This window comes from Boleophthalmus pectinirostris, unplaced genomic scaffold (genome assembly GCF_026225935.1).
Source record: "Boleophthalmus pectinirostris isolate CB_2022bp ecotype Guang Dong unplaced genomic scaffold, ASM2622593v1 HiC_scaffold_7, whole genome shotgun sequence".
In the NCBI taxonomy this organism is placed as follows: domain Eukaryota; kingdom Metazoa; phylum Chordata; class Actinopteri; order Gobiiformes; family Gobiidae; genus Boleophthalmus; species Boleophthalmus pectinirostris.
In genome coordinates this window covers 15,746,846-15,760,779 of record NW_026571473.1, presented here as the reverse complement: position 1 = coordinate 15,760,779, position 13,934 = coordinate 15,746,846, and the positions used below count along the sequence as shown (strand labels likewise).

Here is a 13,934-nt window from a genome sequence, read left to right as displayed (position 1 = left end):
CTGGCCCAAAGCTGCAGTGACATGTTAATAATCAAAGGAATAACTGTAGATAAGAAGTAAAAGCAGACAGTTAGCCAAACCTTTTAAATGTTTTTCTAATTTCTGCATGACTCATTCTTGACACAAGGTTAAACAAATGTCTCCCCATTTTACAACATGGGGAGAGAAGCACTGAAGGTGAATTTTAACAAGCCTGCTTATTATGATAACTCTTATCTCCTCCAAAGGTATGTAAAACATGCTTTAGACAATCAAATAATTTCATTGTGTGAGAGACTATAGCTGGTTCAAATATAGTTAACAGAGACAATATTACCACAAATGGAGTTGAATAGAAAACTAGGTCAGTATAGGGGAGAGATCTCCACCAAGCAATGCGTTGACCATAATGAGCTAGTCTGTTGCATATATAGGCTAGCTTTGGCTGACCACTAATCACATGCTTATGATGTCAAGTCATTATACAAGGGCAGGGCATACAGAGAAGTGAAGTAACATGTGGGCTACCTTTTTCTCTTTCTATTCTGAATTATAAACTGAAGTCATACACTCATATTAAGTGGATACCTTTTATAGGCCCATAGCCATGGGTTGAATTACTTTAACCTCTTGAATTAATCCATGCAGGGAGGGCTATTTTTACCTCAAAGCATTAGTCTGAGCGAGTGAAATGTATTCTAACCATACCCTCCCGTCTCTGGTTGCTGTTGCTGCCCGGTGCTCATGTCTTATTCAGACCTACTTGTGTGCAGGGAAACACTCCTCATATACTGAAAAGGTGGTGTTGATTTATATCATGCTATAAATCAACACCAAGACCATTGTCACAAGTGCTTAAGACTACTCTTGTTAAAGTCTCTGCAGCATTCTTGAGAAAGTTATGCTGCTTTATTTTGTCAGATTTAACTTTGTTAACATGTGATGAGCAAACATTCTGTTTTCCAGTTAAAGTGGTTTTATAAAATAATGCTGAATGCTGAGCTAAAGATGACCTTAGCCATTGCATCAGTTTATTCATATTTTCAGTTGATCTGTGGTATGGATAGTTTTTATGCATGAAACAAGGACAGTTGATGTTCCTGTTGTTTGAGTCAATGCTGCTGTCCATCTGTGGAGCCTTTAGCATGAATGAGTCTAGTCACTCTTCAAAACGGCACCTTTTAGATCTCAGAAGAAGGTTTGGCACTATTATCCACAAGATATCCACAAGAAAAAGAGCACCTTTTAGAGTTTCATAAAATGTATTTTATTGTTTCTGAGGTTCACAAAACAAACCACATTTTCTCTTCTTTAAAAAATAACAAATGTATCTTTTATATTTTACATTTTTATAATTGGTCTTTTGCACAGCAAAGATATGACACTTATGTTTCAGACAACATAGCAGACAAACAATGTGGCCAAAGGAATACTTTCACAACAGTGCAAAATCAACAGATAAACTGGTTGTAACAAAAGCGTCCTAAAAATAAGGATGCCTTTAAGAACTACAACAAAAATGTGCATAATACGGAATGTTTTCAGATCATGGTAACCAAAAGAAAATGTTGAAGCGGGAACAGTTGGTAAACAAGCCAGAGGCTGCACCAAATCCTCTTAAATAAAAGAGATGGATTTAGTGCGTCCTTATGCGCGCTGGGATTTTGTTGGCCTGTCCTACACGCACGTGCATCAACTCTGAACCAAAACTCAATATGTGTCTGCTGCGTATGGCGTGTGGTAGATTCTACTTTACTTCAGAGGCACAAACGAGACAAACACTCAAAACATGGTTAACAAAGGGAGTTATTTCTCGTGGAAACAACTTGGCTCAACAAAGATAACGTGCCAGTGCGCGCGTGTTAAAAATACCCCAGGTTTATTAGGCGACTTCCTGGACCTTAGGTTCTTCATAACCATTTGAGAGGTGAGGGGGCTCTTGGTTGCTTTCTATAGAGGATTCACTGCCTGTACTCTCCCCGGACAGTAGTCGGGTCACCCTGAGGTCCGCCTTCAGAGACTGTACATCGTTCCCTATGCTCATTTCCCCCAAGTCATTGATAATCTGAGTCAACTCTTGTTTGCCATTACAGTCATTGTCCAAAATGTCCTCACATTCAAAGTGCATTGACTTCTCCTCCTCCTCTTCTCCAACCAAATCCTCTGTGATAGAACCCAACTTGGGGGCGCTGCGGCTGCGCTCCACCGGTGGTTTGTAATAACACTGTCCGTTTAGTAGCTTTCTGAGAGGCACCAGTGGGATGGTCTGCTCCCCGATCAGCTGCTGCTGCTGGTGCCGAGCATCATCCCTCCGCTTTAGTCTTTTAAACTCTGCCAGAGCCGTCGCGGAGGTCTGGTACAGCAGCAGTGCCATGGCTTTAGCCTTCTCTGGTTTGGACACAAGCACCGCGTGGCAGCGCAGCATCACTGCCTTGTGCTTCATCTCGTGTCTATAAATCCATGCAAATATTCTTAGGCAGTCTGGGGTCCGCCACGCAGTACGTAATCCGGTGTAGTAAGTACAAGTGTCCTGGTCTGCGAGCCTTATCGTCCACATGTACCATGCGGATGCCCTGCGAGCTTATGGTCAGTCTCATTTTGGTGCCGTTCTTTCCCATCTCACTCTTGGCCCAGATTTTGCTCACGGCCACGTCCGTGCAGCCGTCTCCTTTGGACTGAATGGTAGTGGCGTTTCCCAGGTAAAGCACAGTGTATGTTGGGTCCTCGCTGGTGATCTTCACCTTTTTCCTTTTCGACTTAAACATGCTTCCCACCCTGTTGAACGCGCTCTCAGGGCACGACTTGGCAAAAGAGGTAAGCGCAGAGTAGTTGAGACTCACCGCATAGCCCTTTTGCTTGGACTGCTTGTCTTCCTCTATCAGGTCAAACTTATTCTTCTTCCAAGGCAGCATTTTAGACGTGTTTCCAACTCAACAGAAACGTCAACTGAGAGAGAGAAAATAGGATGTCGTTACTAGATCCAAAGGTGTGAAATGTTTAGTCAAGTCATTAATTCTCCTCTACTCTAAATGACAACTACACACAGAGACATCGTACTTCTGTCTATCCACTCTCCATCGTGAATGTCTCCTCCAGTTTCATGGCTGAGTCTATTGGCTGGTCGTCTGAGGAGCTCCAGTTATACAGTGGAACAAACCATCGGAAGGACTGTAGGGGTGGAGCAGAGGAATCTACCAAATGACCGTGTCCAACATCGTACGGATGGTAGAAAGTATTATTATATTATTATTATTATTATATTATTATTATTATTATTATTATTAATAATAATAATATAATAATAATAATAATAATAATAATAATAATAATATAATAATAATAATAATAATAATAATAATAATAATAATGTTATTATTTGTGTTATATATAATGTTATTATTAATTGCTCAGTTGAAAAATAAGTTCACCAGGAGGCTACAGTAGGGTATTAGGTTTGGTCAAGTTTGTAAGGCAACCTCCGCTGGCCTGATGATGTTTCTGGTATGAGCGTGCAGTTATTGGAACGAATGTCTGTCTGCTTTAAGTGTCTTCTGCTTGTACAACATGAATTACTCCACAAGGGACGTAAAGCGACGTGTGGTTGCGCCTCGCTCTATACCTTAATCTTGCCTGCCATCTAGAGGCCAAAAGAAAAAGTACAGTAATCTAATCGATGAAGTCCTTAATTTGTAACATATAACCAGTGTTTGGTAAGAATATAACACTTTTAAAAGGTAGGTTTGATTGGAGTCTGATTTGTACGTTGATTGAGTTCAGGAACCAATTCAACTGTTGTAGTTTCACTGGGGCATAATTGAGAGCTGGACAATGCGACTGTACCACAGCCACAGCAGACAACACGTCCCTACGTTTTTTTGCAAACAGTTAATCCGAGTGGGATGTTTTCTATGAATTAAACTGTGAAAATGTGTTTTCTGGCGTGAATTGCTTCATACGATGCTGATCTAATATATTTTTCATTCTTAATTTTAGGTAATGGCCCCGAACTAGAACTCCAGTAGTCTCTTCCATTTCCGGTTTTTTCACGTCAACAACAGTACACACATGTGGGTTTGTCCTGCGTATCAATTTCTCTGTTTTACTGGGTCAAGAGGATATTTTAATGGGGAAAAAGAAAGCAGCAGGCGGTGGACTCGGCAGGGCGCTGATAAAAGAGAGGCTTCAGTCTGCCAGGGGAAACAAAAGAGGAGACTCATCATGGGTGAGTCGTTCAACTCTTTAGCTACCCTACACGATTTACAATCCCATCTCTCTAGCAGAGCCATTACCTACAAGTTGCCTCGACATGATTAATTCATTGCCAAGGACGCAGTTAGCAGTACTATTGATGTTATAAACACACTGACGTTGTTTTTCAGCTTCACACGAGTGAACTCAATGACGGCTATGACTGGGGGAGGCTGAACCTGCAGTCGGTGACAGAGCAGAGCTCTATGGATGATTTCTTGGCCACTGCAGAACTTGCAGGAACAGAGTTTGTGGCTGGTAAGAGATGGGCTACCTACATTTCTAAACTTGGATTCGTACGTTTTCCAACTGTGTTTGTTTCATCTTTCTTACAGAGAAACTTAATATCAAGTTTGTACCAGCAGAGGCAAGAGCAGGCTTATTGACTTTAGAGGAGAAAAACAGGCTGAAAAAGTTACAGGAAGAACATAAACATTTCCTCAGAATCCCTCGCAGGTTAACATGATAAAACAATGATGTACTACAATTCAGTGACACAGTAAGTTGTGAGTTATTCTGTTTTATTTCAGACCCCACTGGGATGAAAGTACTAGTCCAGAAGCTCTTCAGACTGCAGAGAAGGACAGTTTTTTGGAATGGAGACGAGAACTTGCCCAGTATGTATTGTATTGTCTACTATTTCAGTAATAACTTTTACAGTATCTTTTTTTTTTTTTTCATTAAAATTGTAATACATTTTAAGTAATTTTAATTTGAAGATTGGAAGAGGAGCAGAAGTTAATCCTCACCCCTTTTGAGAGGAACTTGGAGTTTTGGCGACAGCTGTGGAGGGTTATAGAAAGGAGGTAAGCAAACAGTGTATTCGTCAAGACAAGATATACAACCATTTTGAAACTTTCTCCACAGATTTTCTTGTCTTTGACTGTTTCAACGGTGAACCTAAATGCAATATAACAAGCCTAAGAAATGCCATATAACAGTGTTTGTTAAATTAACTGTATATTTCTCTTCTCTAGTGATGTCATAGTTCAAATAGTGGATGCCAGGAACCCGTTGCTGTTTAGATGTCCTGATCTTGTAAGTAATATATTAATCATTTTAATCCAGCATTGATGTTAGTGGAGCTTTGGTCTGGTATTCCTGAAAATCATACCTAACCTACATTGTTTATGCTCAGGAGTCATATGTAAAGGAGGTCTCAAAAGATAAGGTGAACATGCTTTTGATCAACAAAGCAGATCTGCTGACCAGGAAGCAGAGGAAAGTCTGGGCTCGGTATTTTGAACGAGAAGGATTGAAGGCAGTGTTCTGGTCTGCGCTGGCTGAAAGCAACCGGTTAGATGCTGAGGAAAAGGTAAGTGGGTTATGTCAGTTAATAGTGATAATAACAAATTACTTGAAAAAAAAAAAAATACAGAAAATCGTTGTCATTTCACAGGGAATAGAAACTGAGGATGCAGATCAAGAAGAAAGTGATGAAGAAGAGGAAACGCAAGAAGTCAGAGAAAATGATAAAGAGGCCGAAGTGTCCAGCGCAGAAGGGGAAGAGGAGAACAATGTAACTGTAAATGAAGAGGACTGGCAGACCTGCTCAGAGGATGAGGGGGAGGATGAAGAAGGAGCTTTTATTTCTTTAAATGAATCTTCCCTCCATAATTCGAGCCGACTGCTGCATAAAGATGAGCTTTTGGCTGTGTTCAAGTCTGTTCACAGTGGACAACGTTGTAAAGAAGGACAACTAACTGTGGGACTGGTATGTGGATATAAATAATACTGTACACACTGACATTAAAGCAACTTTCTTTTTTGTGATAATTTGGTTTTGTAACAGGTTGGGTATCCCAATGTAGGAAAGAGCTCTACTATAAATACTATACTAAGAAACAAAAAGGTTTCTGTTTCAGCTACTCCTGGTCACACTAAGCACTTTCAGGTATGAATTATTTAAATCTAAATCTCATATGTGGTATTTTTCTCACATATTATTGCATGCTGTTTCAGACACTGTATGTGGAACCAGGCCTCTGCCTGTGTGACTGCCCTGGTCTAGTCATGCCTTCATTTGTTTCCACCAAAGCAGAGATGATCTGCTCTGGGATTTTGCCCATTGACCAAATGAGGGACCATGTCCCTGCAGTTTCCCAGATATCCTTTGTTGCATTACAAGTTAATCGTAAGGTTATTAATGGTGTAGATAATATTTAAGGGTTTGTCCTGAGCTTGTTAAACGTATGTCAGACAATCCCACGGCATGTATTAGAAGGAACATACGGTATTAACATCATCCAACCTCGAGAAGATGAAGACCCTGACAGACCACCCACCTCTGAGGAACTGCTCACAGCTTATGGGTGTAAGACTTTGAACATACCTTTTACAGGAATCAGAAAGGTTCATATTAATTTGAGCTATATTTATTTCAGACATGAGGGGCTTTATGACTTCACATGGCCAACCTGATCAGCCAAGATCAGCACGCTACATCCTTAAAGATTATGTAAATGTATGTGTATTTCTTTTCTAAAAAACAGGCCGATAATATTTACAGATTGAAATATGACATTAATATCTATTTTTATTTGGCATTTGTGTCCTTTGTACATTTCAATTAATCAGGGTAAACTCTTATACTGCCATCCGCCACCAAGTGTAAATCCTCAGGATTTTCAGCCACAGCACAGCCACTTTCAGAAAAGAGATCCAGACCAAAGCAACCATTCCTCCGCTAAAAACAATAATCCAAAAATTCGAAGGATTGAAAACACAGTGGACAAGAACTTTTTCCACCAGGTAAGTTGCATTCACGTATTATTTCTTTGTATTGAGCCTCATAATATGTTACATTTGCATTATTCAGGAAAATGTACGAGCCTTATCTAAGGGAGTTCAGTCTATTATGGGCTACAAACCAGGAAGTGGTCCTGTTGGACCTGGGCAGATGGAACCAGATGCAATGGCAGGAAAGCCATGGAAGAAACACGGGAACAGAAATAAAAAGGAGAAAGTACGGAGGATCACCAAGCATCTGGATGCTTAAACTAAATACTAAATTTAAATTTAGTAAATTTACAAAGTTCTTAAAAACAAGCTCCTGATGGAAAGATAAGAGCTATCTTGCGTGCATACCATATTATGCACAAATGATGACATGCTAGTACAGTTAATAACAAAAAACAATGCAGAATACAATTTTAAAGTTTTGTGTTTTTTTGTATATTGTCGATTGCCTCTAAACTGATAAGATGTGTTGACATCATGATATTTTGTATCCATTCAATCATCACAACAGTTTGTAGCAGCGAAAGATGAATAAAAATAAAACAAAAAGTAACATCATGGCTCTTATTTTTATATAGACTTAATGCATATTTGTAATTTTCTCATTGTACACGTAACTACATTAAACTTGTGTAACTGTTTCAAAAATGTACAGGCCTACTTTATATACAGATGATCAGCAACCAAATGAGTAATTTATCATTCAAATTCCATCAAAGCTAATCCTATTTTAATATCTGGTGTTCCCATCAGATTGCAATGCTTCGTTTACATAGGCTAGAGACGCTAGAGCAGGTGAGTGAGCTCCTCCCTCCATGCCTTTGCCATCGCGACTTCTTTGCTCTCATCCACCGAATTTTTCCGCACATCTGGCCTTGTAGTGAAGAATGATCCTTTAGAGTTTTTGACATGCATTCATTATCAACTTTTTGGGAAGATTCCATCACCTGTTTCACCGAGGAAATAGGAGGCAAACTCTGTGGCGTTATATCTCTTGGCACCATTTCGGGGTTGCTGCTTCTGCTGGCACACGCTGCGTAAGTGGGCTAAGATTCATCAATTTAATGTTTTCATAAATATTTTGCCTATAAATGTTAGATTTATTCATGAAGGTTAGGCTATGAGAGATGCAGATATCAAGCGGAAAGTGGGAGAGAAGCCACGACGTCCCTTTATTGCCTCCTGGGGAACAGTTGTAGCACAATTGGAGCCATTCTATCCAGGCAGCTCCATGTTCAGGTAAAGTCATCAGAATATTTAGCGATTAACTGCAAACATTGACCACATTTATACACTTTGTTTTGTTTGTAGGTTATTTTGGCGGCTTTTTCTGCTATAATAGATGCGGTGTCTTTTGTCACTCTGTGCATACCAATATGTTTGTGTAGGAACTCAAAAGCAGGTAGGAAAATGCCATCGCTTCCACCTGTTTGACAAAAAATGCATAGCCCTTATGAAAAGCAAAAGAAAGCTATTATTTAAGGAAAAGATAACCACTATCTAGATACCCATACGAAAAAACATTGTTCCAGGACGGAGGATGAGAGCGAGACGAAGAAGACAGCATCTCTTTGGGATCTGTGTTTTGTTTATGATCACTGGAGGATTTTTCAAAGTTGGACTGAGTAATAATGAAATAGACAACACTCTTCGACAGAGGAGACTTTTACAGATCATAATGGAAGTAAGTGCTAAAGCAATAAATTAAAAAAAAAACATCTCATAGGCTACACTATTAGATTTAGTTGAAAAATTATGTAGGCCTAATAAATACAGTTATTGCAATCTTCTCACGTAGAACATTAACACTTCTACACTTCCACAAGCTAATGTCTGATTCACCAGTGAAAGTTTGTGATAAAGGTCCTATATATTATGCAAAATTGACCCTTGTGAGCTTTTAGCCATGCTAGAACATCACAAACATAGCTGGAGTTGTGTCAGCCCAAATATGCAGACGTTTTCCAGATATTTTTTTTGATGAGGAAACGGCATTATAACATAGATCAGAAAATAGCTTAATATGGACCCTTAATGTTACTATAATAAGTAATCATTATTGTTTTGAATAGATGAAATCTCTGGGCTTTGATCAATGACCTAAAGAAAAAGTCAGATAAACCATTGCTAGCTTTGAGTGCATTGTTGATTATTAACTCATATTATTGCATAGATGCCATCATGATTTTTATGGACTGACCCTTTACCATCTGTTTAAATAGGACAACTCTGATATAGTTGGATATGTCCTTGGAATCCTATCTTTGGTAATAGCATACACATCTAGATTTCCTGCACTCTACAGAACAGTAAGATAAAGACAACCTTTATTTTTATTCAAGTAATTGGATCAAGCATTTAATACATGTTTGCGCCTCACTGGACTTTCTCTTTCTTTACTAGTGCACAAAGCGACTGATGACAAGAGCTCAGCTGCTATCAGCTGTGCTGTGCTGCCTGGCTGGTACATGCTATGCCACTGCCTTACTCCTTTATGACACCAGCAATGCATTTATCTGCAGGACATTACCATGGTTGCTGTCAGGTGTTTTGTGTGCCATCATGGACCTTCTTGTATCCTTTCTGATAATTTAACTTAGAACATCTTGGTGCAGCATTTTCACAGTGGCCACTAGATGTTGCTATACAATCATAAAAATTGATATGAGGTTAAACCATGTTTAACCAATCCTATTAAAGCAAGAGAATGCCTGTGAAATCTTTTCTGAATGTCTAATATGTTTGAAAACAGGAGCTGCAATAAATAAATAGCACAATGAAACACTAGTTAGTGTGGAAAATTAGTCATAGTACTTACTTTATGACCTTCTACAGCTCAAATTTAATACTACACATAATAATACTACAAAAAATGCAATTAATCTACTATATTACCCAAACAGATTCTTGTGAGCTTTAAGCCATGATACCATTTTGTATTTCATCAAAAACATACTTGTGTGAATTGTGTTTTGTTCCATTCACATGTTTCTGTAACCCTTTATTACTATGCACATCTCCAGAGCTCAAAATGCTTTGTTCCACCCTGTGATGTCATGAAACATTAACAGATACCTTTTGCCTTTTGTTCAGTAGAGATGGGAAATTCCAGGGCTGCAATTATTCAAATGATTCTAGTGAAGGTGTGTGGAGTTTAAAAACAACCCAATGCAAATAGTGAATGAAGTCGATACAGTAATTAATGTGGCAGGCCTACTTTTCACCAAGGCCATTTATAGCTCACTAGGGATCTTCAGTTTCCCAATATTGAGATTGTAGTACTCCCAAACTCAGGCCCCTAGTTGCAGGAAAAGGAAAATGTTGATAATGTTCTCATAAAAATAACGGTCAGTCCTAGAACAAATTGTGAGAGTGAGATAAAACTATGCAAATGAGTAGCTTTGGCCACTTAAACCAGGTTGAACTTTAACCTACTTTTCCAGATGATATTTATTCATTTGTGCAAAAAACAAAATCCTGTGGTGTTCTCTCCAGACACAGTTAGTCTTCTGGGAAAGTCAACCATTGCTGTTAAAGAGAAGCCCAATGAAGAGAGAATTCACTCAATTCCACAGATTAAAGTAATATGATTTCTGCTCCACTCCCTTTTACAGAGTTTGATACATTGTTGACCTTTTTAACTTCATATTTTCAAAGAAAAATGCTGAGAAGTTGACTGGAACAGACTGTTACTTGCATGTGAACTGTCCATCTGATAGGAAAGTAAGCATCAGCCACTGTTATGTAATAGTTTGATAATGCAAATATTCCACTTGTTGCTTAGTGATGCTTTTTGTCAACAGAGCCCTATTCAGTTACACTTGTCCAGAACAGTGAAAAAGGAGGGAATCCAAAACAAAGATGAAAAGTGTTTCTGTTCATCTGACACATCATTTGACTCCTCTGTTATCAGCTCAGACCTAGAGGTGGGCATGTCCTATATTGTAGTTTTTAGTTTTTATATATATCTTAAAATGACACAGTAGTCTTATTTGCATTAGTCTTATTTACTGTTTTACTGAAAAATCCAAGATGGTGTATGCATGTTTCATTCACTCAAAGACATTTCTCTAGACTGATTCACACGTGCGTTCACACATTCATTACACAAAAATTGAGACTAGCCTGGAACTAAATCCAATGATTTCCCTTGTGGATCAGTAACCTTTGTCTAACTAACCAGGACTAACCAGGAACAACCCAAACTGTAACACTGTGCAAACAAACTGTAACAAACCAAAGACTGTAACACAACCAAAAGTGTACATCAGGGTTAACCCAAGTGTGAACACATCCTAAGGTACATTTAAAATTCAAATGTTTAATGTAATAAAAAGATAAGTAGCAAAGCATTGTATCCAAAAATGGTAGAATATTTCCATGTTCTTCTGCAGAAATGTATAGTCCTCATTATGTAAGCCTGGGATAGAGACAGCGCTTGCTCTCATGGTTTTATTTGATTCCACTGGTTGTGGTAATTGTTCACGTTCCACTAGGGGGTGTAAGTAAGTATGTAAGTAAGTAAGTACATGTTTTTTCTGGGGGGAAAAAATGTTAAAAGAGAATTATTCTTCATTTTATAACTGATATTACATTTTATAACATTTAACACTTGATCTAATTATTTCATATCTTTTATATTATGTAAGACATTTTATGCCCACAAAGTCTAATTCAATCAACAGTGATTTACTAACAAACTTAAATACAGGGCAGATGTGTAATGTTAAAGACCTGCTATAAGAACAGAAAGAGAAGCTGCCATTAGGAAGAAGTGCATGCTGTTTTGAATAGGTCTTTGTGCTAAGACTCTGTGCTTATCACATGTTTCTAAAGGAAGTAAATAAGACGACCTTTCGTCTATAGACCAGTCAGCATGTTAGTGACAATTTTAGGGAAAATAAGCAAACAATGAAAGGTTCTAATTAAGATTTGTTTTCTCAGTTTGTCAGTCTCAATTTTCAAATTAATTTTGTCTCATTGGGAAAAAAAAGCTTCCAGTAATGATATATAGCCATAAACAAGAACGATTTCATCGTAATCATCACCATTTAATGTTAACCAAAACTAACAGTCTAATGTTTAACCAGAAGCAGAAATTTAACTTAATGGGGAGTTAAAGTGGCACTTTCTTCTTACTTTGTCTATAGTTAAAATTGTGATGGAGGACTGGAGGAGAACAAAATGTAAAAGCTGAACTAACACTGACTTGTAATTGTCCTCAGAGGTAAAGTTGGAGAGTGCCCAGACGCAGAACAGGGAAGGAATTGTTTGAGATTTGCCATGCGCCCCAATTGTTCTGTTGTAAAAGATTTTTGATTAAAGACTTGCAGAGGGTTGGGTCTGTCTGCTTAGGAAGTTTGTAAAATGGAGGCCCTGTCTATAGAAAACTGTAGCTACCCCTGCTATTTTAGGACATGTTTATTCTCTCCTGTGCTTTGCCTGTTGGCCAGAGGCTTAGGAGTTTGCCACTAAATGTATCTCAGCACTTTCAAACTCATCTAATGATTTGAGTCAACATGAATCATCAGAACAGTGTTATTATACTAAAGTCTCACATTTTCATTATCATATCATTTTGTATGTGGAAAGAAAATAAATAATATAGACCAGGCAGGGCTGTATTTCCCTTTGCCTAGAGGTTTTTGCTGTTGATTATGTCATTTTTAACGTAAATACAGGATTGATTATTAACTCAACCAAATAATTTTACCAAGTAACTTTGGTCAAATTATTAGATTGATATAGGGAGGTAATTTTGAAAACATCAAGCTATTTTTGACTGTTTTGTAATTTGTATTCTCTGTATTTTCCAGTGGGATTTTGAAGAGGCAAATATCCAATGGTGTAAACCAGCAGCAGTAAAACTCAAGGTTGACGAGTGGCAAAGCATCTCTTTAACAAACTAACATTAGGCAGACAACAAATCACTAAGTAAATAAAAAGAGTTGATAAAAATGTACATCTGGGATCGTTGAGTCGTTTAATTGTATAAAAATTCCTCAGGTAATAAAAGAATATTGTATTGCTATCTTTTTGGGTTCCTGGGTCACATCCTGCATTTTCATACTTCTCAGGTTATCAGGGCTGGACTGGGAAAAGAGCTGGAGCTGATAAGACGACTATTGCTATCTTTTAGACCTTAGGCCTGGGCACCAAAATGCCATAGCCACACACACCGGTACATAACCTTGGGGACTTCCAAGAGCCTGATAATTGAACAATAAACAGACTATAGCCAGAGGATAAAGCGCACACCACACCTTAGTTCCTTCTTATTACCAATACAGGCCACATAATATAAGAACCAGCAAAGTAGTATCAGCAAAGAAAAATACACTTACACAATACTGTCTAGAGTGAGAAGAAGAGTGACAGCGTGGCAGTCAAAGCACAGACTGGATATCTGCCACCCTGACCTAATGTTTAATTTTATTTAGAACTTATTTATAAGATGTCCACTCAATCATATACTGAGCCAGTTCCAAGCTCAGTCAAACATTTTAACACACATCATAGACCTTTGACAAATCTTTCCTTTACTTCTAATTTAGAGAAAAAGTATATACTTTCCCTTTTTAATGCTGTAGGTTATAAAGAATAAATGCTGACCGGGCATGGCTTTAGTGTCTGGGGGCCTCTCTCATCTGTGTCCCTTCTGAGACCAGACAAAGAAAGCCCACTTGTGTTGTCTGGTGCTGGTGGTGTTTGCAGAGGAGAAGAACAGCGAGATTAGGACATGTGAAGCTGCAGGATGGACTGAAGCTTTGTTTTTCTTTGGATATGCGTCAGTGATCGCTTCACTGCAGCGGATACACAGAATAACTTCAGTCTGCAGGACATTTGATTCACCTCAGCGAGAACATATGACAGATACGCACACAAAATTTATTAAGTAATTACTGCATTGTATTGGTGGTTTTCAGACTCTAGACTAAAATGTGAGGATATCATACTCAAATGGGTGG

The 13,934-nt window shown here is 38.4% G+C and overlaps 3 protein-coding genes across 3 annotated transcripts; 2 read left to right on the top strand and 1 right to left on the bottom strand.

The window, feature by feature from the left end:
* Positions 1-1,228: 1,228 nt before the first annotated feature.
* Positions 1,229-3,082, bottom strand: fam43a (family with sequence similarity 43 member A). Its single transcript, XM_055165310.1, is given in 3 exon segments — positions 1,229-2,449; positions 2,451-2,925; positions 3,037-3,082. Coding segments are annotated over 2 exon segments (1,029 nt in total). The 5' UTR covers positions 2,892-2,925; positions 3,037-3,082; the 3' UTR covers positions 1,229-1,861.
* A 764-nt stretch (positions 3,083-3,846) lies between these two features.
* On the top strand, positions 3,847-7,519 carry lsg1 (large 60S subunit nuclear export GTPase 1). Its single transcript, XM_020924815.2, has 14 exons — positions 3,847-4,201; positions 4,359-4,485; positions 4,563-4,683; positions 4,758-4,844; positions 4,947-5,033; positions 5,205-5,265; positions 5,366-5,542; positions 5,627-5,941; positions 6,020-6,121; positions 6,190-6,333; positions 6,418-6,541; positions 6,612-6,691; positions 6,805-6,978; positions 7,046-7,519. Exons 1-14 carry the CDS (start codon positions 4,103-4,105, stop codon positions 7,223-7,225), a joined length of 1,878 nt encoding a protein of 625 aa, XP_020780474.1. The 5' UTR covers positions 3,847-4,102; the 3' UTR covers positions 7,226-7,519.
* Positions 7,520-7,747: 228 nt separating this feature from the next.
* On the top strand, positions 7,748-12,928 carry tmem44 (transmembrane protein 44). Its single transcript, XM_020924852.2, has 10 exons — positions 7,748-8,003; positions 8,079-8,205; positions 8,278-8,368; positions 8,499-8,650; positions 9,189-9,275; positions 9,370-9,540; positions 10,410-10,547; positions 10,624-10,689; positions 10,770-10,892; positions 12,783-12,928. Exons 1-10 carry the CDS (start codon positions 7,876-7,878, stop codon positions 12,873-12,875), a joined length of 1,176 nt encoding a protein of 391 aa, XP_020780511.1. The 5' UTR covers positions 7,748-7,875; the 3' UTR covers positions 12,876-12,928.
* Positions 12,929-13,934: the final 1,006 nt, after the last annotated feature.